The 24,725-nt window shown below is 33.4% G+C and overlaps 4 protein-coding genes and 2 long non-coding RNA genes across 6 annotated transcripts; 4 read left to right on the top strand and 2 right to left on the bottom strand.

Annotated features, from left to right (window-relative positions):
* The first annotated feature begins 1,716 nt into the window (after nucleotides 1-1,716).
* LOC124445002 (glycerol-3-phosphate acyltransferase 4-like) lies at nucleotides 1,717-8,197 on the top strand. The gene is made up of 15 exons (XM_046995718.1): nucleotides 1,717-1,816; nucleotides 3,576-3,964; nucleotides 4,197-4,230; nucleotides 4,377-4,504; nucleotides 4,696-4,738; nucleotides 4,809-4,860; nucleotides 4,928-4,993; nucleotides 5,503-5,577; nucleotides 5,660-5,749; nucleotides 5,833-5,926; nucleotides 6,059-6,174; nucleotides 6,809-6,864; nucleotides 6,939-7,024; nucleotides 7,475-7,683; nucleotides 7,769-8,197. Exons 2-15 carry the CDS (start codon nucleotides 3,818-3,820, stop codon nucleotides 7,854-7,856), a joined length of 1,284 nt encoding a protein of 427 aa, XP_046851674.1. The 5' UTR covers nucleotides 1,717-1,816; nucleotides 3,576-3,817; the 3' UTR covers nucleotides 7,857-8,197.
* A 164-nt stretch (nucleotides 8,198-8,361) lies between these two features.
* On the bottom strand, nucleotides 8,362-9,784 carry LOC124445008 (homeobox protein Nkx-6.3-like). The gene is made up of 2 exons (XM_046995723.1): nucleotides 9,387-9,784; nucleotides 8,362-8,802 (listed from the first exon to the last, which is right to left on the bottom strand). Exons 1-2 carry the CDS (start codon nucleotides 9,724-9,726, stop codon nucleotides 8,480-8,482), a joined length of 663 nt encoding a protein of 220 aa, XP_046851679.1. The 5' UTR covers nucleotides 9,727-9,784; the 3' UTR covers nucleotides 8,362-8,479.
* Nucleotides 9,785-12,434: 2,650 nt separating this feature from the next.
* LOC124445010 (centrosomal protein of 83 kDa-like) lies at nucleotides 12,435-17,946 on the top strand. The gene is given in 23 exon segments (XM_046995725.1): nucleotides 12,435-13,039; nucleotides 13,110-13,250; nucleotides 13,320-13,391; nucleotides 13,461-13,501; nucleotides 13,584-13,695; nucleotides 13,850-13,948; nucleotides 14,126-14,209; nucleotides 14,280-14,339; nucleotides 14,412-14,483; nucleotides 14,717-14,772; nucleotides 14,840-15,026; nucleotides 15,131-15,243; nucleotides 15,369-15,450; nucleotides 15,526-15,603; nucleotides 15,901-15,962; nucleotides 16,101-16,180; nucleotides 16,394-16,457; nucleotides 16,634-16,702; nucleotides 16,705-16,741; nucleotides 16,894-16,994; nucleotides 17,057-17,105; nucleotides 17,216-17,326; nucleotides 17,395-17,946. Coding segments are annotated over 23 exon segments (2,061 nt in total). The 5' UTR covers nucleotides 12,435-12,883; the 3' UTR covers nucleotides 17,530-17,946.
* A 1,874-nt stretch (nucleotides 17,947-19,820) lies between these two features.
* On the top strand, nucleotides 19,821-20,532 carry LOC124445012. Its single transcript, XR_006948081.1, has 2 exons — nucleotides 19,821-20,204; nucleotides 20,491-20,532. It is a non-coding gene; the product is annotated as an uncharacterized LOC124445012 (long non-coding RNA).
* A 259-nt stretch (nucleotides 20,533-20,791) lies between these two features.
* LOC124445011 lies at nucleotides 20,792-22,712 on the top strand. The gene is made up of 4 exons (XR_006948080.1): nucleotides 20,792-20,806; nucleotides 21,595-21,935; nucleotides 22,026-22,127; nucleotides 22,555-22,712. It is a non-coding gene; the product is annotated as an uncharacterized LOC124445011 (long non-coding RNA).
* On the bottom strand, nucleotides 22,676-24,725 carry LOC124445004 (WD repeat-containing protein 54-like). The gene is made up of 8 exons (XM_046995720.1): nucleotides 24,431-24,725; nucleotides 24,025-24,087; nucleotides 23,883-23,949; nucleotides 23,758-23,814; nucleotides 23,475-23,682; nucleotides 23,234-23,396; nucleotides 23,087-23,152; nucleotides 22,676-23,022 (listed from the first exon to the last, which is right to left on the bottom strand). Exons 1-8 carry the CDS (start codon nucleotides 24,641-24,643, stop codon nucleotides 22,891-22,893), a joined length of 969 nt encoding a protein of 322 aa, XP_046851676.1. The 5' UTR covers nucleotides 24,644-24,725; the 3' UTR covers nucleotides 22,676-22,890.

Here is a 24,725-nt window from a genome sequence, read left to right on the forward strand (position 1 = left end):
TACTATAGTTAACACAGTGCTTTTAAAGTTTTTACTGAAGTACTAGCTACAATTGAATTGTGGTCTTGTTTTGTTTGAATTATTTTGAAGTGTATCAGCTATAAAGATGATCATCTTTTGATAGATTGGCATTTCAAACTAAACTATGCTTTCATGTATTTAGTGTTTCAATAACGACTAAATAAGTTAGTTAATGTAGATAATAATATTTCATATTTTTCTAAATGAATAACAGATAGAAACGGATCTTAATGAACTCATTAAATTTGCTAATTAGTGCTCTATAATGATCTGGATCCAATAAACGAAGAGTCTTTTTACAAATCTTCTATTTTCCTGTAACATCTTGCTAGCTTCAGGGGCAAGCCATTAACTCATCCCAATATTATCATACACACATGCGATCTTTAGTCGGTCCATCTGTGAAGCAACACACAACTGTCATCAATAAAACTATCCAAATTAAACATGTCGATATTTGTTTGCTTGTCCATGTGGTGTAAATATCTTGGTATTCATTTTGTTGGTTTACTTAAATCTACATGCCTCCTCACTAACTTCCTACTTGGGTCAAAAGTAGGTTAACTAAATTGACCAGGTCACCTGCGGTTCGAGGCGACTATGTCATCCCTCAATGTCATGAATTGAACCGTCGGCGCGCTTAGAAATTTTTGTGTTTCCAAGCAGATTTGCTAAAGCAAACTTGCTTGGGAAACTTTGACGATTACATGGTTGAAGACCGCATATAATACAACTGATTTGTCAGCGTTCTGTTCATGGCGACGCATAGTCGCCTTTTTAATCAAGCATAAGTTTTTACAGCGTGGATATACGGTCTCTAAAACAACATTCAAACTCTTAAGTGTCATAAGCACTGTCCAGACAAACCAAAAATAAGTTGTGGCTGATATGATTTGACCAGCAAAGCGATAGATAAAGCAAACCACGATAAAATTTAAAACATAAAAAAGTGTAGATGAGCAAAAAGATTTGTTAAGAAGGAGTATTTAGATTGAAAACATGGAAATTCAGGAAAGGTTTATCAATTGTTCATACATTTTAATGTACTTAAACATCCGTCTTTATAACACTCTGAAACGATTCTCACGACTTAACTACATTGCACAAATGATTTAAGCTAAGAACGTGCTTATGTGATGTATTGCTAAAGATTGACAACTACCATCACTCTGTTGAGTGTTTCAAGCGATCTCTTTTCGGTTGCGCTTCTTCCTGGAGGTAAAAATCTTCTAAAGTTATAAGCGTTCGGCTATGTTCAATTGACATTGCGGTTTCGGATTGGGCCTAGCATGAAGCGCTTTGCGTTTGAAAACAAAAGCGGTAGTCTTCTTCAAGTGGATTGAATAAAACATGTCAGTATCTAGGTAAACACTCGCTGAGATTAACATGGTAACATAATTCGCTGACGTTTGATGTATACGCAATAGTTGAAATGATCAAATAATGAACACGTTTCTTGAAGTCTTTGTGACAACTTAATGGAAGCGTATTTATAAAACATGCATGACGAACATGACGACTAATGATCCAACGGTTTGAGCAATTTAATGTTTTATAAAGAGTATTGTATGTTATCACAAATACTTTGGTTTATCGTTTAATGATTTAAGAAGTAAGATTGTCTGAGTCGTTTTTTGTGTTTGAACGATTTCCGAATTGTGCGCCTCTCTTTAAAAGAATATTTTATTCTTGTAGTATGGAATTCAAATTTTCACTGGTCTGATCTGATCGGATTTGAACACAATGCTCCCATGAAATAACACAAGTTTGTTTAAAGTTAGGCCGACTCAGTGAGGTGGTTCTCCAACATTTTTATTTCATATTTTGCCTTATTTATTTGTTTAGTTTTGTCTCTTTTGTGCTGTGGTTTTGTGTTTCGGATTGCTCAGCTTATTGATAAGATTCGTTTTAACGAGAAAGACAATCACAAAAATGCGTCAATAATAATGCATTAAGTGGTTTAGTCAGTTTAAACTGTTATTCCTAATTTTGATGATGGTTTGAGAACTTCTACTTGATGTTAAGAATACTTTATTGTCTGAAAAATCACTGTTTATCACGGAAACCAAACGTGTTTTCATTTCATTTGATTATGCTCATCTTTGGTTATCTATGAGGAAATTGGTCAATTTAATCTACGCTATCACCATATCAAAAGCATTGAATAGTCCACAACGCTCAATATTCTTATCTATTTCTCTTCCATTAGCGATGTATCTGTCTTTTGTCAGATCTTTATTCTTTATTTAGTTTTGACAACACCGGTTCATCGTTCTGCTGTTAACTGCATTTAGTCTTGGTCTCGTTTCATCAGCCTTGTGTCATCGTTGACACTTTGTGAGACAAGTTTAGGTTTCAAATAAAATTAAAATTTATCTTGTGGTTTAACAGCAAAGGGTTTCGTTGGATGCATAATGTCGTGGTTATATAAGTTACAACGGATACACAGCCGTTACATATCAACTGATTGTCGAGGCAGGATTGATAGCGTCTTCACTATGCCGCACACAACGATGCTCTACAGGCCATTGTTTTGTCTTTATAACCCACTTCGATTAACGATTATAGCTGATAGAATGTCTTTATAGCCTAAATTTTATCTCAACTTGTGTTTTATGCAGTATTTAAAATATGTTGCTGCCAAGTTAGTTCACAGTAATACTTTCACTTTGTGTATGGTCATCTTGCAAAATTTCTACTATGTTTGTCAACACTTGTTTTTTATTTATCAAATTATGGTGTTCTTTACTTTGATTCAAGTTTTCAAATAAGAGATTTTCCCATCATAACACGATTTCTCATTTCTTGTCATGCGCTCTTCTATGCTGGATTTCATTATCGAAATCCTCGTGGAAATCCTCCATATTATTGTTATATTTTACAACAATCCCTTTCTCTGACCTGTTCATCATTTGAAGATCGATGCTGAAAATTTTGTGCGTCAGTCCATGTCACCTATTCTTACTTGTGCTTCAATAATGATCATGTAGATAGAAAATTAGCATATCCTGCGTTAGCATATCAGTGTTATAATTAATTGCAAGAGTACAAACTGCATCGTTTTGCTGTTTTTGTACCTTTTCCATCGAACTATTTATTTTTGCTGGTTATTTTATGTCTTGAGAAGAGAAACAAGGAAACTTCCAACTACAGATTGGGCATTTGGGTCGAAGAAATAATCTTGGCATGTGTTTTATTCAATATTCGTTTCACAAATAGGGATGTCGTTTAAAACTATGAAAACAAGATAAATTAACCACAGTCTCGCACTTTAAGTGATTTTCCGTTTCCGGGAGATAGCAAGGCAGTTACACAATGATGAATTTTCTCGCATTTAAATCAATAATGGTTTGATGATTAAAGTTTATGATAGCTGTTTTTGTAAGTAGGCCAAGAATTTTTGGCCTGTTACCATGGAACATCTTTCACATGAAGATTGAAGAATTCTTTTGTAATATTTAAATACCTAAGCAAAATTCCGATGATTGCCAACTTTAAAAAGTATCGGTTGAATCGTATATTGGTTTCATTCACTGTTCATTTTTTCATTGTAGTCAGACGCTGGCATTGAGTATTTCGCAATAGAAAAATTACAAAATCTTTCATGTTGGCAACAGTAGGGATGTAGAAGACCTGAATACGGGATACCTATGCTATGTACTTCAGAGTTAGCATACTTATTAAATATATAACACAAGAAAAATTGAATTTGCGTTTTGATTATGTCAAAGCAAAGTCATTGTTCATTATTGACACATCTGTCAATTTGGTTGATGGAAATTAGCAGAAATGCAACATGGCGGATGGACTTGGCTTGTACATTCTTTATTTGTGGACAGTCTACGTTGTATTTCTTTTTATTTTTATCGTGATTCCTGCTGCTTTGAACGTGTCATTAGGAGTAAAGCGTTGGTACACAAGATTTCTTGTTAAAGTAATAAAGGTATGTTTTGTTTGTGTCGTTTTAGAGGTCGGTATTTCTGGTATTTATTACAAAATCTTAGTCCTGTGACTCATGTATTGTGAACCAAAATTTACTAAAATTATGGACTTTAAAGAAAAACCCTCCTCGTCAAATTTCCAATATTTTTGCTTGTATTGTAATAACATTCTTGTGGAATGAAGTTTGTAATTTTGACATTCAATGCAATAAATCGCTTTTCTATGTTATTCAGTATGGAAGAAGCTCAATGGAGTCAAATAACGTAGGTATGATACATAATAATAAATTAGGTACTGTTTTTGATATCCCTTAAGTACCCTAATCATCAATATTGTATGTCCCCATTTATTTAATTCCATCACTTTGATGCATTCTTCAATAATACATTCTCAAACAATATTTGTTTCTATAGCTCTCATAGAGAAAGATGTCGACGATAGCAGTAAAAGCAACCAAATTCCAAGAAATCGATCTCTTGCAACATTCACACGTGAGTTCAAACTGACAGACGCATGTGACTTCCTCAGAGGTGGCACAGAGGTACGATAGAAGTCTCACTTGTACATTTGATGCAAAAGAGTTACATTAAGAACTTAAGTTTTACACTTGAAGCTACTGTACACTGTGGTACATGGCATGTTTTACTGGTACATCAAGAGCTACTTTGGTACATTAGGAGCTACAAGTGTACAAAATATTAAATTTTCATGTAAGTTTTCATTTTATTTTAGGCAATTATAGATGATGATGTCACAAAGAGGTTTACAGCAGAAGGTAAATCAATTTAGCAAAATATTTGTCACTTTTGAGCATTTGATGTATAGATTTTTTGTTTGATTTTTAGAATTGGAAAATTGGAATCTTCTCATGAGGAATAACACATCAAAAAGCATGGGGTTTGTCATAAATTATTCCTCTTATTTTTATAAATTATGTTTTATTCTTGCCATGTATCTTTCCTAGACTAAAAGTTACAATTATCTGGGCAATTGGTTTGTTTGTACGATATGTAATATTTCTACCAGTGAGGTAAGCCTTCTTTTACTATTCATGTGGGACATATGTAACATCAAAAAGTCGTATTTGCACAAACCTAAAAAATTGTTTTAAATTTTAAATTCACCAAACGCTGACATAACTAACATTACAATTGCTTATCACTTTATAACCTAATCACCATGCCTTAATCTACTTACAAGAGTAAGGTGTTTAATTTAGCAGCCATTTGGTAACTGCGCATGCTCATTGAACGTTACCGTACAACTACATGTATTAATGAAATGGAAACTCACAGTGACCTTTAATTTGAAAAATGCTTTTGTTGACTTATGAATCACATTATTTGATCATTTGTAAAGATTTTTTCTGTAATGTAGCTATATGTCAGTGTAGCAGGGGAAAAACCTGCCCAGATTTCCCTGGTCTTTAACTTGTCTTTTTCGACACTAGCAAGCTAGATATGTCTTCATTCCATTCACGAGAAGCATAAAATAATTGTTCTATGCTTCGCTTTAATAAATGCTTGTTCCATATTGTAGGCTAACCCTCGCTATTATTGGTGTGTTGTTTATTGCTGTCACTGGTAGCTTAATTGGCCTTATGCCTGAAAATAAGTGAGTTGTCTGATAAGAATCTTAAGATGGTCCTATTGCTTTATTGTAAGATCGTTAAAACTTATCACCATTGAAAATTTAGTTTTAGGAAACTTCTAGCGCGAAAATCAATGCCCATTGGCTTTCGTATTCTCGCCCGCGGTTTGTCAGCGGTCATCAATTTTCACAACAGGTCACCTACTTTTATATTGTCTCAAAGCTTTCCATCGTTGAATTTCATATTTGAAGATAATGGTGATCTGCTTACGTTTGCAGAGAAAATAAAGCTAAAGGAGGGGGGACCTGTGTTGCCAACCATACGTCACCAATTGATGCTATTATGTTAGCATGCGATGGTAATTATTCATTGGTAAGATCAACTTAAGCGTTAACTTAATTTTAGTGAATGAAACTGCTGGAACAACTTAAAAACATCTATTTCTAAAATTGTGAAGCTGTTGCTTTTATGTTGCGTTCGACCAAACTTAATTTTTTTATGTAGGTTGGACAGAGTCAAGGTGGACTTTTTGGTTTTATGCAGAAATCTTTGTCAAAAGCTCAAGATCATATTTGGTTTGAGAGATCTGAAATGAAGGACAGGCTTGTTGTCGCCAGAAGGTCTTTATTTACAATTTTTGTTTAACAACTTTGTTTCTTTTATGAATGAATTGAACGTCAGTGAAACAGGTATTTTAGAATTAAATAAAACAAAAAATTTCTTAAAGCACCTTTTCACGTGTATTGTTATACTATCAAGTACACGTTATGTACATATTATCCATGTTGATCCATGTGCTGCTCCCAAATACCCTACATAACATAGGTGTTATGTTTGTAGATGTAGATCGTCCAGGTTAGTATGGTCCTGAGAAGGACTGTTTTTGTTGTTGTTGACTGACGTTTCGACAACCTTAGCGGTAGTCATCTTCAGAGTCAAAATGATCTACATCTACAATCTACACGATCTACATCTACACGATCTACACGATCTACATCTACAAACATGTAACGATCTACATCTACACGATCTACACGATCTACACGATCTACATCTACAAACATGTAACGATACTCACGGGTTCAAACCATTTACTTTATAACATAAGTGGCATAAAAACTTTAGGTAATCCGTCCTAATTATCGACTCTGGAAATGCATTTTCATAATTTTCGAAGAAAAGTCCTGGGAACGAGCTTGATTTCAAATCTTTCGTCATCTCATATTGTTGCGAATTTCCTTCTCATTTCAATAGGCTTCGTGAGCATGTTGAAGACTCCGAAAAGGATCCGATATTAATTTTCCCCGAGGGTAAAATGACTGCAGTGAAATTATATTGGTAAAATTTACATCCGTTGCATCGCTATGTTCTTTCTTATCCAAAGGAACTTGCATAAATAATACTTCAGTTATGATGTTCAAGAAAGGAAGTTTTGAAATTGGTGGGATTATATATCCTGTTGCTATAAAGGTTTAACTATACTCTACATATTGCTGTTGCTATAAAGGTTTAACTATACTCTACATATTCCTGTTGCTATAAAGGTTTAACTATACTCTACATATTCCTGTTGCTATAAAGGTTTAACTATACTCTACATATTCCTGTTGCTATGTTTAACTATACTCTACATAAAGGTTTAACTATACTCTACATATTCCTGTTGCTATAAAGGTTTAACTATACTCTACATATTCCTGTTGCTATAAAGGTTTAACTATACTCTGCATATTGCTTTAATACATAGTTGCGCATTTCTGCAGGATTTTTATTCGAGTAAGCGTTATGTTAAGACTTAAAACTTGCAAAAATTTTCTATCAAAACTGGAGAGAAGATTCATTTAAGTTCACGTTTTTGTTTATGCCATTTCATATGTCAGTTTTTTGTATCATAGTATTTCTCTTTCATTTTGATTGCAGTATGATCCATTGTTCTCAAATGCCTTCTGGAATTCAAGTCAATACTCTCTGGTTCATTATCTCTTGGATATAATGTCAAGTTGGGCTTTGGTTTGTGATATTTGGTATTTACCCCCCGTACAGCGACAGGAGGGAGAAACGGCTATTGAACTGGCCAATAGAGTTAAAGCTGACATTGCCAGACAGGGGGGTTTGGTCGATTTAATATGGTATACTCTAACATCTTTTCGTTATGTTTTTATGTCGATAATATGCAGCTCACTTTGAAAATTATTTTTTTCTTTTAACTTAAAGGGATGGACAATTAAAACGAAGTAAAGTGAAACCAGAACTACGACAACAAAAGCAGGAAGATTTTGCACAAATGTTGAAAGTACAATGATAAGGACATGTTAAAGAATGAAGGGCGAATTCTTCAGAGTTTAAAAGTTCAATGTAAGTCGGACATTTTAAAAAGATACTGTTACCATTGAAAATTAATATATTACTATATATGGTCAACGTTAATCAGTTATAAACATGAATTTTTTTATCGTGAAGAGTTCTCGAAACTTAAATATATATCATGAATGACACACTCACATCTTGACGACAATTTTAGTGAGATTCAATATTTTGCAATTTTTTTGTCTTCACCACGAGTCATGTATTGAGAGACATTTTGTCATTAGTTTGGTTGCTAACTAATACGTGATTGTATTAAATTGATCCTTGTGGAATTTATAAACGGTCAAATTTATAAACCTTCAATCAAACAAATCACAAGTATCGTAGATCCTCGGCAAATTTTTCATATGCTTCGTATATCATACGAAGGAGCAGGATTTGATCTGTCGTAGTTTTATGAAGACAGGAATAGAGATGTCATTGATATAGGACAACATAAATATATGAACACAGTTTTATATTTTTGAGACTAAACATTGCATTCATGATGTACATTGTTGGAAGTATTTCCATTTTTTGATTCAACATTCCGTTTAGTTATCTCCAGTCATATTTACACTAAATCATCTCTCCTTTCCGGCTCATTTCCTTTTCATTTTCATCGCGAGGCACTGATTCCCCTCGATCATTTTCTTTTGTTGATGTATTTACTGGGGCGTTCATTTTTCTCCATTTTGTTCGTCGATTTTGAAACCAAACCTTAACTTGGCTCTCAGACATGTGCAGTGTGTACGCTAGTTGAGCTCTCTCTGGACCTGCAAGGTATTTCGTGTGCTGAAATGCTTTTTCCAACAAATACACCTGACGACCGCTGAACGTAGGTCGGCTGTTTCGCCTTCTCAGAATCTCTCTCTCCGAGTAAAATTCCTTGCGTCTTGGATCTAAATAGAAGCAATGTACTTTTTTAAACTTTTCTTCATAATTTCGATTTACTTTCTATAATTCTCTTTTTTGGCTGCCTTTACATTGAGGCAGCGTTGAGCGTAAAATCTATGCGGGTCTTTACAAAATCATTAATTTAATATCTTTTATCCCAATGACAGGTGCCAATATGGACAACTCGATCTGAAATCAAGCGGGATTAATAGAGTAAATAATATAGTGGGATGTACACGCAAATTAATTAAAAAGCCACTCAAATCTTAACAGCCGATTAAAGTAATGTCAACATTTTTGTTGAAGAATTTGGGTTGGACAATGCAAACATATTATACATGTATTTTTTTCAGACTTTACATGAAAAAATATCATGTATTGGGCACTAAATTACAACATGGCTATTTCAGTTACACATAATACAGCTGTGTTAATTTATTTAACTTTGCAAAAAAATTTAAGAGTTCATTTTCTGTTGTTTCTTTGCCCACTCTTATTTATCGTAAACTTTCCTTCGGTCTTATGAGAAATTTTTTCAATCCTGTCAGTCTATTTTCCAATAAAAATCTTCCAAAACATTTTATTCTACCTGTGAAGTTGTGAGAGAAAGGCGAGGTCCAATATCCTCCATAGCTGAAGTATGGCGTATACTGAGTCATACCAAAACAATTGGTGTTTATACAGAATGAGTTGTTGGGAGTGACGTAATGGTTGGGATGTGGACGTCGTAGAATACTTTCTATTGTGAAAGATTTGAATGGCTGCTCTTCATTCTTATTTTCTCTCATAGAGAAAGTAAAACTTGGTATTGAATGTGGTATCGGATACATAGCAGTTTGATGTAGTTGATAAGATGGATAAAACCATTGTAAATTATAATTGTCTTGGTCGTTCGTCTTTGAACTTCTTTTCATACGTTCATCATTCATGTTTTTTTTCCTTCTTCGACACACACTTCCCAACTCTGAATAAAGCACTGAAACTTAACAACCCACGCTTTAACTGTCATGCTTATAAACATTCAACACCTTGACAAGTAGATAAAACATGGACTCCATCTCAGGAGTATTTAATCCCTAAATGCTACCATCTATCTTATTTTCATTTCGTTTAACAAAACACCAAGATGCCATCAGTTATCTATGCATGAAAGTTTTTCTTTAGGACACATTGCATCAAACACAATCTTATTTTTACTTACAATAAATCTCAGTTTCCTGTCTTCTAACTTGGGGAATCCACGTTTTTCACCAAATTATATATAACACATACATTACCTTTCAAATCCGTTCAAATCTATTAAAAATCTATTAATAATGCTGTGCTTTGCAAGTAATTACTGTGTAAACAACATTTGGACATTGACTGAAGATTTTTGGATCCTTTGTTTCGTGCCAAAAATATTTTGGAAAGAAATTTTCTTCGTTTTAGCCAGTGTAGCTAAATTTTTGCGTAAAAGTTTTTAATTCCATTGACTAGCAATAAGAAGTTGTCCTGTGTCGATTTTTTCAACATAATATGTTATTAAATGTTGTTTCTGCATGTTGAAAATCTTCCATCATGGTGGTTTTGTTGATTTTATTTTAATCGTTGAGTCTATGTTTGAAGATGTTTTGATGAAAATAAAATTTCAATAATTTTTACTTCTTGGAAAATTTAAGTTTTATAAATACAGTAAAATGTAGTTTGGACATACACTAAATTTTTAACAGCATTGCCTCTGTCGTTCATTTTCATAAGTTTATTGAAGCCTGGTTTTCACTAGCGACATAACAAAGGAGACGAAGAGACTGACACAAGCATAAGCACCGCGACTTTACATAAGCATAAGGTAGAACAAAAACAAATTGAAAGAAAATCCTTTTTCTTTATTATCGCTTGTGCTTATGTCGATAGTGAAAACTAGGCTTTATGTAGTAAATTTACCATCAAGATTTTACATGCAGTAATGAATTGATTCAGTCAGTTGACGTATGAACTATGACAGGGGATTAAGGCTTGTCAATTATAAAGATTATCGTGAACAAAGAGATAAAATCATGAACGGTTTTCATTTTAAATGATTGTGTATATCAGAAATTTAGTGGGTTGGACTCAGGAAATCAAAAAGCAATAAATAAATTGAAACAAATTATGTTTAATTAAATTTTCATTTGATCTTATTTCCGTTCAGATTTCACTTTTCAAACATCATTTGTCCTTTATGGGGCAGATTTGGGTTACAAAATTAAGAAATGCCCGCAAATAAATTTCTTGGTGGTTTTATCATAATGAAGATTCGTGCAAATTTTTTCTCTAGCTGGGTTTCTCTTTTTTGTAAACTTGATCGTATGGACAAGTACAAAAACTAAATACAAAGGAAAGCAATGCTGACACAATCATCAGCATGAGCATAAGCATAATTAATCTAGTGTTGGATAAAAGGTTTCTGAAAACATCAGTTGGTTACAATTAACATAAAGCTCAAGTTTGATCGTGTTATAAAACCATCATGTGCTTGGTAGTGTAGCTTGTTCAGTTGATGAAAGAATAGTATTTTAAACTGTTGTTGGTAGTTTAAATTGCTATTGCCACAATCTGCTTGCCTATTTGGTCTTTATTAGTATGTTGAACTGCTGTTTTCAACGCGAGATTAACGTGTTTTATAATAAATTTGTGTGGAATAGTTACAGTCTGAGCAAACGGTGTCATTATATATAGTAGATGGTATTCTAGGTACACAGGAATCATCTATTGTTTTCTGTAAAAGTAGTACCGAAATCAAGGAAAGAACCATCTTTTTTAGAATAGGTGCAGTTGATTTCAGGCAAATTTACTGGATCATCAAAACTTTAAAAAACGAAGGGAAAAGTTGTAGATGTGCTGTACTAAACATCAACTCATATATCAGTAGTAAATATAGCTAGATTTTGTCTTAAAAGTGTACTTCCTTTAAACACTTTTTGGATTCCCTAAAAAAAAAATAGCTGTTTTAGATAAGGTACGAATGGTGGACTTTTTATTGAATGATGTTAAGAATTCTGTGCGGATAATGTTTGTTTTAACCAATTACAGACCTGATGGTACAGAAATGAATTTTGTTAGGAATGAAAACTGTTAAGCACGAACAAGCAGTTAAAAGAATGGAAGGGAAGAAATTAAGTAAATGTTTGTAAATGTAGATCGTCCAGGTTGGTATAGTCCTGAGAAGGACTGTTTTTGTTGTTGTTGACTGACGTTTCGACAACCTTAGCGGTAGTCATCTTCAAAGTCAAATGACTCTGTCCTTCTCAGGACTATACCAACCTGGACGATCTACATCTACAAACATGTAACGATATCCCGGGTTCAAATTAAGTAAAATTAAGCAAAAGAAACTCAGAATTACAGACGACAAAATCTGATTTCGAAAGGTCAGAAAACTCACTTTTTAACTATGGCTATTTTTATGATAAATTAGAAAAAGTGAAGAGAAGATTTCTGAGAAAGTGCACAAGGACTTGACTAGGAGTTTACAACGAAGCCAATATATGATGGCGGGCAGTGGGCTCTTGTGAATTCATTACATTAACTTTCAACATTTAGGATGAATTGGCGGTACTCATAAAAGATTCACGACTGAACGTAAGTCTGCGGAAAGATAAAGTTGTTGTGGTTTTGTCTAGGAGAGGCTCGAAGGAAACATGCTTATTGTGTATACTGCTGACCGATTTAATGCTGGCGTCAATGACTGCCGTTGTCAAGACATCAAAGGCGGCAGATTTATATTTAAGATTTAAACAATACAAACTTAACGAAAATGTGTTGAATTCTTTCCAAAATTTTGGTGCAGCACCTGTCTTTTAATAAAATTAATGCTGATTTAGGCGCTTCACGTCTTTGGTGCTTGTCGATTTGTACGTGAGTGCTATCTGATACATCTTTGATCGTCTATTTTCTCATTTGTTTTGCTTTCATTTGCTGTAAGTTAAAAGCAGTTCAAGCTCAAGAAACTATCTTGTGGTGCAAGGGGAATCTTGTTTAATACAAAAAGAAGTTTAAAATTAGTATACAGCGATCCAAGCTTCACATTGAAGTATTAAATTCTCCAAGAAATATTTAACAACGATGGCAGCTGATAAACAATTGTCCGGGACAGAAATTCTTGAAAAACTCGAGAGAGTTGGAAATCTAGAATCTGTAATTACAGAACAACGTATGAGAATGGAAAAACTGAAAACGACATATGAGATGTTGAAGGCTGAGCACATTCAGCTCCAAGAGGTATGTATTGTCTCTAAAAATTTATCTGAAATATAAACATAAAATCTTTTTCCATGTTTCCCATTCAAAGCAAAATGAACGCAGTGAACGAGCAGCTGTTGAGGCAAAGGAAGAAATAAAAGAAGTACAACGTCAATGTCAGGAGATTGTCACTAAAGCAAGAGCAGAGAAAGATAGCAAGATACAGGAATGTGAAGAGCTTCGATTACAAGTAAAACTAATAATTGTTGAAATTTTAGATTTTTTTCCTGTGATGAAAGGTATTGTATGTCTGCTTTAGGTTCTGACTCCTAAGAAAATGGAAATATGGAAAATGAGATTGCAAAGTGAAATTGAAGAACCTTATAGAAAGGTATCATGAAATATAAAATATTTTATAATAAAATTATCATATAATAATTACTATTTATTTTTTAAACAGAGAGTTGAAATGTTAGAGAATGAATTACAGAGAAGCAAAAGGCAGGAAAATGATTAAAAAAACCCTTTTTTATTCACTGAACTACATAATGAAATAAACATCAGTTTGTGTTGTTTGATTTAGTGATTACAACAAAATGCGCTATGACTACTCATTTTTAAAGTCAGAGTACGAACATGAACACATTCAATATCAGAGAATGATGGAAGAACTAAGAGCTCAATTTCAAACACAGGTGACTGAAGTTTTAGCATTGAGCAATGGTAAAAAATTGAACACACTATCTTAACTAACTTTAAGCATAGTTCTAGCATTGACCAATAGTAAAAAATTTAACACATTCCATCAACAAACCATAAGTACCATAATCTATGATATTATTTCACTAGCTTGAAAATTTGCAACAAGAACATGACAAACTTATAAAAAAACAAGAAGAAGTTAATGATACACAGCGTTTGAGAGTGTTACAGCGAGAAAATACTCAGGTATTTAAATGGTCATTAGAATGCCTCCTTTTGTCACCTCTTAACAACATGTCTTATTGTTAAAATAACTGTAGAATAAAATATAGAACTGTCCTTTAGCAAAGCATGGATCATAACTTTTGTAAACGTTTATGATATAATATCATTTCTTTGAAATAATATATTTTCTATTTTAAGCTTAATCTTAAAGTGAAAAGTTTGATTCACGAACTAGAGGAAATGAGAGAGAAACATGAAACAGCCGGTTTACAATCTGATCATGTAAGTTTTCTTTCATCCAATCATTTTAACGTATATTGTTTACGTCATGATGACGTTCACCATCGTACAGGTTTCTAAACTTCAAGCCCGTCAATTGGTAGAGGCGACGTCTCACTGCAAGGAGTTAGAGGTATGAAGCAAATAAAAACAGACGCGGAAAAAAGTTTTGTAGAACATTGCTGCATGGAGTTTATGTATTTAGACAAATGTCGAGTCGTTGAAATCTCAATGTGAACGTCTCCAGAAAGATAAAGAAATAAATGAAAAACAGCAGGCATGTCTTTTTTCTTGTTTTACTTAGCTACGTACGTTTTCTTGTTTTACTTAGCTACGTACGTTTTCTTGTTTTACTTAGCTACGTACGTTTTCTTGTTTTACTTAGCTACGTACGTTTTCTTGTTTTACTTAGCTACGTACGTTTTCTTGTTTTACTTAGCTACGTACGTTTTCTTGTTTTACTTAGCTACGTACGTTTCTATCCATTTTCTATTTAAAATGTTGTTTCAGGACGACTTTGCAGAGCAAGTTTTCGAACTTGAAAAAGAACGAAATACATTGAAAAGGTTTGAATTTAATAATTTGTCAATAAAATGCACATGGATATATAGACATTTAAATTGTTGACTTTAGTAAAATCGAGGAGAGCGAACATAAACACAGAGTTGAGTTGTCAAATGTTAAAATGGAGTTGACGAAGAGCAGAGGAGATTTAGAACGAGAAAGAGACCATTTGAAATTAGAATGCGATTCATTAAAAAATAAAGTAACTGTTTTAGACAACACCGTTGAACATCTGAACAGTATCGTTACAGAGAAGGTAAGAATTGTTGGCTTTTTATTGTATGATGTTAAGAATGCTGTGTGGATAATGTTTGTTTTAACCAATCGCAGACCTGATGGTATAGAAATTTATTTTGTTAGGAAAAGGAAACTTGCAAACGTGAACAGGCAGTCAAAGAAAAAGAATGGGATAAATTAAATAAAATGGAACAAGACAATTTAGAATTACAGGCGACAATATCAGAGTTGGAAAGGTTCCTCGCTTTTCAACTACAGTTTTTTTTTGTTTCATGATAAATTCTGCAATTTTTATTTCTTTGCTATAGTTTTGAGTTGATAAACCTGTGGTGCTTATTAAATATAAACATTTTTTTTAAAGGACAAAAGGTGAAGAGAAGATTTCTCATCACGATGAAGTGCGCAAACTTGAAGAGGAGTTGAGGTCCATTAATGAAATAAAGGTAAGACAAAATGCAGCCAATAAATGGAGTTAGTTATATAAACTAGTTATATTACTGTATCTTATCAACTTTTAGGACATTTTGGAGACAGAAACGTCCAGCTTGCGTCTTCAAGTAAAACAACACAAAAATTATTTCGATGAATTGGAAAAGGTGGGTGTTGTTGCCATGGGAATAGTTGTTGGAGTGTCCATTGATGTTGAACTGTCGAGATTTGTTACCTATGGAAGTGGTGTTGGCCTGGGGAGAGTTTTCGACCTGGGGAGGGTTGTTGACCAGGGGAATGGTGCTCACTTGGAGAGAGTTTTTGACCTTGGGAGGATTGTTGACCTTGGGAATGTTTTAGGCCTGGGGAGAGTTTATTTTGCCCGGGGAGTGTTCTTGGAATAGTTGTTGGCGTTGTAGGGAGAATCGCGCCAATTATTGTCAAAACATTGTTATTTTTGACAGGAAAAGTTAAAAAATCAAGAAATGAAAGAAAAACAACAAAAACTTCAAACAGAACTGCAAAGGTAAACCAACTTTGACATATTTTTCGTGCAGATTTTGATACATTTTTTAAAAAGAAATTTGTCAAGAATTCTGCAAACCAGTGTTTATCATAGGAAATGTACCTTAGTAAATTAAATTTTTTTGTTTGTCTTATGTAGTGTACTTAACAGCGAACAGCAGTTAATGGCGTCGAATGATAGATTAAAAAACATGGTGGATGTATTAAATGATGAAATTGGTAAAATATACATGAAGTATAATATTTTTTATAAAAAGAAGCAGATTTCGAAGAAAAATGAACATGTTGAAACTCAGTGGATGAATTAAAACAAGTGATAGGAATTTTAGAGTAAAATTTTTTACTTTATTTCAAAGTCTTATTGCGTCGTTTTTAAAACTTTCACGTTGTTGAATACATTTCATGGACTTACGGTTATTTATTTATGTATAGGCGTTGCACGATCTGATTTACAACAAGCTCAGACACAACACGAAAAGAACAAAGAAAAAAACAAGTTTGTGATGATATGCATTTGATTGTTATTTATGTTTTATTTAACGACTCATTTTTAGCAGTTTTGAGTCGCATCTTTTTTATTTAGTTAACTTTAATACTATTTCTTTCATGTTTCAATGATATTTTCTTGTGTAAAATCATATCGTCTTGTGTACAAATCATTTTCATTATTAGGAAATTGCTGATGGAAGAGAGAAGTCACTGGAGAAGGTGCAAAAGCAAAAAGAGGAAAAATTGTTGAATGAAGTTAAATGTGGTAAAAAAATAGAAATTTTAACGAAGGTAGGGATGTAATTAATAACGCTGCTTACTGTATGATAAAATGGTGATTTGAAAGATGATATTTGCTCATTTAGTTGATGATACAACTGTTAACTTATGAACAGGGGGAAAGCAGACATACAACGGTTGAATGAAATTTTCTTCATTTGTAGAAACGAGCGAAATCTAAAAATGAAATAAAGGAAATAAAGGAAAGCATGAAAATCTTACAAGCAAAGGAAGATGTGGCGAAGGCTGAAACTGAAGCTGTTCGGTAAATTTTTACCATTTTCTCGTTGTCTTGTATATGACTTACATTAAATATTTTTTTTATAGAAAAAGGTTGGAGGCCGAGAATCAAAGACTGAGAAAACAGTTTGATAGAGTATGTATTTAACTTTATCGTATTCAATATGAATTTCACAGATCGCGTGTATTATTCTTGGCAATGTGTGGTGTGGAATTAATTTTTCAGTCTTTGTCTCTTTTATATAGCTCAAAAAACGCCAAGTTGATTTTAGAAATGTGTTAAATAATACTGGCCACGATCTTCGTCATGCATTTACAAGCACACCGCTCAAACTGCCTTCATATTTAATTGACGAAGTACGATGATGAAAGAATGAGCCTTCATCTTTTTTTTACAAAGCTAACATTTGGTTCTTTTATTTGAGGATCAACGCCAGCGTGATATTTTGACAGTGCGAGAGAACCTGGATGAAATATCCGAGAGCCTGCACAGACAAACTGATAATTTTGGTTCATACACTAATCTCACTACAGCTACGAACTTCCATGAAAATAAGTAAGGCATTTCTACTGTTTTATCACTGCAATCTCATCTGCGTTACGATGCATGAAGGTTGACGGGAGTTAGTGTCGAGAAAAATGAAAATTGTTAAAACAACTGGATCGTTGACGAAAGGCAAATTGTAGTGTAAGTTTTGTTTTGACGTGGAAAAGTCCAATTTACCATACAAGGAAAAATGGTAGCAGTTTCCTTACGTTGTACAAAAATTAAAACACAGGGTCACATTAACGATACATGACCATGCTAATACATGCTATTGTATTCACACAAGTAAACATTCGTTTATTCTTATGATAGTCGACGAGTATGTTTACTGTTCTTTATAGTATGAAGCTCAAGGCTTTAATGTATTGCAGATGACACATATCGATCGTGTATGAAAATATAAGTATGAAGAACATAGTTCTCCTGAAAATCTCGTGAATTTCATGAAATGCAGAACGACTTCTCTTTCGTGCTGTATATTTTCAGCAATAATCAATTTAGTCCAAAGTTTGTTTTGAGAATTTGAACGTGTTCACTAGGTATTAATTTATATCTTTTGAGAAAATTATTTCCAGGGCTTATAAACATAACCAATGCTGGAACTGATATACTCTTCTTCGCGTAAAATGTTTGTAAAGTAGTTGAGTAAAAGCCAGTATCTTTTATCGATAATAGAAGACCTTTGTTAGAGGCTGGGAACTGTTGCCATCGCTTAACAATATGTATTATGTCCTTAACAAGACAAAGTCTGCCATTATTTGCCAACGTTCGGTTATATATCACGCTACTGGTGTTGAGATCCTTCAAAATGAGTTTGTACGTTTTTGGTTAAATAATGTTTGTATGAAGGATCTTTGACTTCTGTGAAGAATGAGATCAGCGCTGTGTATCTTCACTTCCTCCGTCAAACTGGATGTATTGAAGTAGAAACGAAGGCTGGAATTCTTCCATGATACATCTGTAAAAGGTGAAACGGATTTTATTGTAAAAGTTCTCAGTGTAAAGGTGTAGTGATCTAATGAAATGTTTTGTTCTTTACATAATAAATACTACAATAACTTTTATTTTTTTAGGTAAAACCATTGAACTAAATTGTAAATACAGAACTAGGAGAGTACCTTTGATGAACATGCCTCTACTTACATAAAGATAAATTTTACCACCAAAACGCGCGTTTGTAAAATCATGTATCTTAGCTTGTTGACGTTAAGTGATCTTTGGATACGTGAGGTAAAGATGTTTTTGAAAGAAAGGACGTCCTTGTGACGTTTCTCAGTTATTAACCTAGTTCTTTGAAGCGAGCTTTAAAGTTCGTGACAACTAGCTACCTGTACGCTTGCTTTCTAATGCTCACTATTCACTTGTTTCACATATATTTGGGAAGATTTTTTTTAATTTGAGAGCATCACGCTAATCTTTCGGACATTCTGATTGATTTTTCTCATAAGCTTGTTATATTTTTTATGAGTTCTTTATTTTTCTCATAAGCTTGTTATGATTTTTATATTACTTCTTGATTTTTGCCTTAAGCTTGTTATACTTTTTTTCTTACTACTGTAATCTTTCTAATATCGGAAAATGGAACACGAGAATGTTGAGATATTGTGTTGGTAATGCCTAAAACAATAGGTTAAACTGGGTTTGCTCTACCACTAATTTTGTCTTGCATGATGGATATTTCTGTCACTATTTGAATATCAACTGTCAACATCGTATTAAATGTTCTCTCTGCAAGAGCGTAGGAGTGTTTTTGATGAAAGGAGGGGGGAGGGGGGTAAGTAGGAGCTAGAGTTCGGATATGTCACAATGTTTACGACGTTAGAGACTCTGCTAAGAAAATATTTCATGGGTAAAATATCATGTTCTTCAACAACACGAAAGTTCATTTCAACTCAGAAAAAAACCAAGTGTTTATGTACTTTCATGTTTATCAATGTTTTAAATTCAAATGTGCCATAAGCCATTGCGTAATGGTAGAAAACCTTATTCGTTCACAATTATTTCCCAATATAAGTTGTCTTTTAATGAAATACGAAACGTTTCTGTGAAATGTCAATCAACAGAATTTGTGCTTGCTTTGTGGGACCTTTTGTTTGCAGAATTACTACCAGAAATCATCAACGATCTTTTTCATGAAAAACTTCATTTATGACCGTATGGAAATGCCAACAATATTCTAAACTATGAAATGATGTATGCTCAGGCTTCTAGATCATGCAAAGTATGTTCAACGAAATACAATTTGATACATACTCACTCGACAAGTCCTGAGTCTTTCTTATTTTTATTGAATATTTCCTTTTGATGGTTAAACGTCGATATAACTTCACAAGATGTGATGGTACAGGATCACATGGTTGATGTAAGGTGCTTCTAAGGGAGCTAATGCTACAGACCAGCATAATTGTTATAGTCCATATTTTGTTTCCTCTCATAGCGTGAACAAAACTTGAGTCAGGTAGTAAGTTTGATGATAAAGTTCTGTGTTGTATTCTGCGACGTTACCATTCGGATTCGCGTGCAACTTTTGCCATTAATTACCCTGCCAACCTCTTGATTCAGTAGCAAAGAGGAAACAAAGATTGCAAATTAATCTTTTATCTTCTTAGCATATGAAGTGAGCTTAGGTTTTGGAATTCAGATCGCCAACGACGAAACAATGCTGATACTTAAAGAAATTGCTGTTCGGTACGGAAAAGAATTAAAGAACGATCTGTTGTTTTACATTTAGTTCTAGTGTGCATGTGATTTAAGCTTAAAAGTTCACTGTCATTTGTGACGTTTTTAATCCAATTTTTTTACAATGAGACGTTCATTTTGTGTGAGAATAATATTTAGTTTTTCGCACCAAATACCAAACATGTTAGTGCTGACAGACAAATTCACGAATTAGTTTGGTTTAATTTTTTCAATACCAGTATTCAAATAATTTGTGTATGTTCTTCATTAATGAGCAACCATCGTAATTGAATAGATTACTGGACAAGATTTATATGTGTGTGAAGAGTTGAGAAAATGTAAAGAACAGGAAAAGAAACACTCCTTTAAAGTCGTTTATTCATTACATCTGAAATCACCATACCTACTCCTCAGTCCTCTCGCTTGCTACCAAAAATCCCATCTTCGCAGGATAGTCCACAAATGTTTACCGTAACTATACCTTCGTCCTCTCGTCAATAAAAGTGACTTCAATTTTTATGTCGGGGTATCCTGGATAAAGATAATGTAATTATAACAATAATCCATAGCGACAAAGAATTATAAGCTGACACTTCAAATTCCAACCTAAGGTTAGTAGTGACACATGATATTTTGCATCGAGTGCAGTGCATGAGGTGTAATTTGAGTGATGCTGGTTTTTTATTTCAGTCAGTAATAAATTGAAGTTGGTCTGAAAAGTGTTATTTTCATGGCTAAAATTCTTTCTAAATGTTAGTCGTAAATATTTTGTAAGTGGGGGAACAAGCCAAAAGAAAATTTTTGGGGAGTGCACACGAAAATTTACTTCACGTCGGTGGAACAGAAAATCGTATGACTGCATCGTGAACATTTTGAAAACTTTAAACAAGATATGAACAGTTTTTTATTCCCAGTTTTACCACTCCACATTTGTGCATCGTACACGTAATGACATTATGTATGTTGATTATTGATTATTAATTTTAATCCAGTAATTGCCTGCGTTATTTTCAATAACCGAAGTCATTTAGTTAAGTAATGCAATATTTGCGCATTTTTTGGAATTACAAGCAAATATGTCGAACATCTCGTTAAAGTTCAATGATGCGACAGCACTACTGCCGTTTTATCCTTTTCCACTTGAATTTATCTGGTAGATTTTATACATTTTCAAGAAAGAAAAACTTTTTCACCCTTTTGGCTGTAGGCAGAAATTGCAATTGCTATGCAAACTAGTAGTACAGCATGTACAACGCTCCCCCTTCACGATATTGGATTTGCCTAAATTCCTGACTGTGAGAGTAGTGTTAATACCACGTGCTCATTTCTCAATTTTCAATGATGCATTATGAGACTACTTTTCTCAAAATTCACTCATGAGTGTCCAATTATTTTTTAGGTGAACACGTGTCCCCCCAGGCTGACCTTAGCAATACAACTATCCTTTCGTGAAAATCAAATTGGTCAACACTTACGTTTAAACAAGCACAGTTTCTTATGTACTCGACGCTGTAAAAGTCTTTCGGTTCACCTCCTGAAGTAAAATATGTTGAGTCTATCCCGAAGTATATATTTGAATACTTTCCTGGACCATTGTACTGCATTCCTAAAACCTGGTACTGCCACTGCTGCTGGGCAAGTTCCAATAAAGATTTGTGCGGAGGCCTGGGACGAATATAGACGCCATTATCTTTTTTTGTCTTTTCTGTATTTAAAATTTAATTTTTCAGTCGTTAACAAGTGAGTTTTTTGTATTGAAGACTTATATTTTTCTTTACTTTGATTGAACTGTGAATTTTTTTAATGAAACTACATTTGATGATCTTTTAGCACTTGTTTTCAACGGAGAGTATGGCCAGTGGAACTGAAGGGGCTAATTTGAAAGGCTGGCAAATATATTTCAATAACGTGACAGTGAAAGGACGAAGAAATGTAAGTTGACAATTTAAAATAATATGTACATTTCTTATTTAACGATACTTAAAAATACTTATGTCGTCTTTTCATCCTGTCTACCGACAATGGAGACTAACTTTTCACCAAACAGAGAAATATTTAGATTGTGAACGCTTCACCAAATGTTCTGTAGGTTTATAAGATAGTTATATATTTGACTTTGATCATTTGATAGTTTGAATCATTTGATATTGGTGTAGTATAAATGGTGAAATCAAACCATAAAATAGAAATTCATGTAGAAATCATAAAGATATGGCCTGAACATTCTGTAAATGCAAATAATTTTCAAGCTCTTGTTGTGGCTTTTGAAAAATTTTCAATGCAAAAGCAACTCAAGGGTTTCGCTCAACTGATGATTCATTATGATCCTGTTTTTATTTTTTGTTTTTTCCACTTCTAGGTTGCATTTGCTGTTTGGGGCAGCTATTTGGCCATCTGGGGTCTGGTGAAAATGAGAAGTGGATCTTCAGTTGAAAAATCCAAGTAAAGAACCGTTTAAAAGAATATGTAACATATTCACATTTGCTCTGATATTAAAAACCAGTTTATTATAACTTAGCTGATTCTTAACTTCACATTGCTCAGGTAATACAAAATAACATATATTAATTATATACATCCAGATTACGTATATCACAATATGTAGTTTTACAGCAATGCAACTCTCATTAATTTCTTTTTCTTGATGTGAACAAAAGATTACTTGAAAAGTATTATTATGTGGATGGTGGATTATTTAATGTCTTTTAAAGACTACAATTTCACGAAGGTCATAAGCACTAACTCCAAACATTTCACCCGAATTATCAAAAAAACGCCCACCACATAACTGACTGTCGGTTACTGAAGTTTCAAATGCCAAATCAATCTAAAGAAGAGATGGATTAAATGAAAAATCCATTTCAAAATCTCACAAAGACTTAAGCGCATACCTTATTTGAAGAAGCTTTTGGTAAATGCCAAACTCTAACAAATGTATCTTCACTTACTGACAACAACTAAATGCGCAAGTAAAAACATGTTGACACTAAATCACATATTCAACAATAAATTAATATTATAAAACTAGTTTAACATACCATTCCACCATGTAAGGCTATATCTAGTGAATTTATGCATCTTGCATGGGCACAAATTTCTATTTTCAAGACTGCATGCTTTAAATCATACATACGAATATGACCAGAACTAAATCCAGCGATGATAAAAGTATTTGACATAACAACACTCATACATGGTACTCTAAAAAAATAATATAAACAAATGACCAATCAAACACTGGTCCCCATCAATTTAATTAAAGAAAATAGAAAACCTTACCCAGAACCACGGATTTCATTTAATTTTGTGGTTTTCACATCACATTGCCATATCGTAATATTTCCATCTTCGTCACATGATGTCATTTTGTCCATTATGCTGTATAGATCTGTTATTCCTACTCTATGGGATGTTAGCGTATCATGAAGTTTTATTTCATTTCCTTGACGTGGAATATCAAACACCAAAATTGATCCTGTGCTTGTTCCTAAAAAACATCCCTTCAGTTCACTTGATTTGATCAGTCATTTCAAATAAGTTAAACATAACAATAACAGCTTACCAATACAAATAAATTGATTCAAAGCATCGCATATTCCTCTTGTGAAGGGCAAAGTTGCTTTAAATAGATTAAGTGTTCAATCCTGCAATTTTCTAGCAGACATTTTACAAAATCTTGAAACTTACAATTCTTCTCCTGGGATCGTTTGATTAAATGCTCAAATATCATTTCGGAACCATCCTCTTCAAATATCTTCAAAGAAAGAAAATATGTAGCGGTTAGCTAGACATATATAACCAACATCTTGCTCTCTACAAATTATTGTACCTGAAGTCCTTGAATTGTTGCAGCCACCAAAAGAGCCCTATCAGATACACTACACCACTTAGCCTAAAGCAAGTAAAAAATTCATTACCAAAACCTGCATCTTTCCTAAAAATCAACGGGTGAGGTTTCCATAACACAGATAAAAATTGTAAATTAATTAGTTTCGTTGACTTTCGTTGACTATAAACTAATGTGTTTTCAGTATTTTTAAAAAGTTATCTTAGAGCCTTGTTCATTTTGGCATACTTGTCATTACTTAAAAAATACACACATTTAACATTTCAAGCTATTTAGTGAAAACATGCGCTGCTGTCAGTTGTTTTGCTTGAGGCTTTTTCGTTAATTGCACAAACATTTATAAAAAACAAAGACAACTTTTCTATTGAACAAATGAGTGCATAGCTACCTGCATTATTGTTAATTTTTTTACATAATTCTCTCCTTTGCATGCAATCTGTTTTTGCTGAGGAGGAGAGCCATTTGCTCCAACTATATTCAAACAAACTACAGATGAATGAACAACACCAAGAGAAATTTTATTGATTTTATGAACTGTAAGATTGTTCGGAAGCATTGATGGAGTGCCCGGTAACGGAGTCGAAATCATTTTCTTGTACATCGTTCAATGCAGTCAGTAAAACAAACGAAGATAGAAGAAAGAGACAGGGCCTGTTATTGTTTATATAAGTACCTAGTTGCTT

The sequence above is a fragment of the Xenia sp. Carnegie-2017 genome, unplaced genomic scaffold (assembly GCF_021976095.1).
Source record: "Xenia sp. Carnegie-2017 unplaced genomic scaffold, XeniaSp_v1 HiC_scaffold_21, whole genome shotgun sequence".
In the NCBI taxonomy this organism is placed as follows: Eukaryota; Metazoa; Cnidaria; class Anthozoa; order Malacalcyonacea; family Xeniidae; genus Xenia; species Xenia sp. Carnegie-2017.

Excerpts from the sequence above, each read along its gene's own strand:
- LOC124445002 (XM_046995718.1), top strand. The coding sequence starts at position 3,818 with ATGGCGGATGGACTTGGCTTGTACATTCTTTATTTGTGGACAGTCTAC. Across the intron at positions 4,505-4,695 it reads TCCTCAGAGGTGGCACAGAG|GCAATTATAGATGATGATGT; the intron begins GTACGATAGAAG and ends ATTTTATTTTAG. Across the intron at positions 4,861-4,927 it reads AACACATCAAAAAGCATGGG|ACTAAAAGTTACAATTATCT; the intron begins GTTTGTCATAAA and ends TATCTTTCCTAG.
- LOC124445008 (XM_046995723.1), bottom strand. The coding sequence starts at position 9,726 with ATGAATGATGAACGTATGAAAAGAAGTTCAAAGACGAACGACCAAGAC. Across the intron at positions 8,803-9,386 it reads TTTCTCTCACAACTTCACAG|ATCCAAGACGCAAGGAATTT; the intron begins GTAGAATAAAAT and ends GCTTCTATTTAG.
- LOC124445004 (XM_046995720.1), bottom strand. The coding sequence starts at position 24,643 with ATGTACAAGAAAATGATTTCGACTCCGTTACCGGGCACTCCATCAATG. Across the intron at positions 23,815-23,882 it reads ACGATCCCAGGAGAAGAATT|CAACTTTGCCCTTCACAAGA; the intron begins GTAAGTTTCAAG and ends ATCTATTTAAAG. Across the intron at positions 23,023-23,086 it reads CAAAAGCTTCTTCAAATAAG|ATTGATTTGGCATTTGAAAC; the intron begins GTATGCGCTTAA and ends TCTCTTCTTTAG.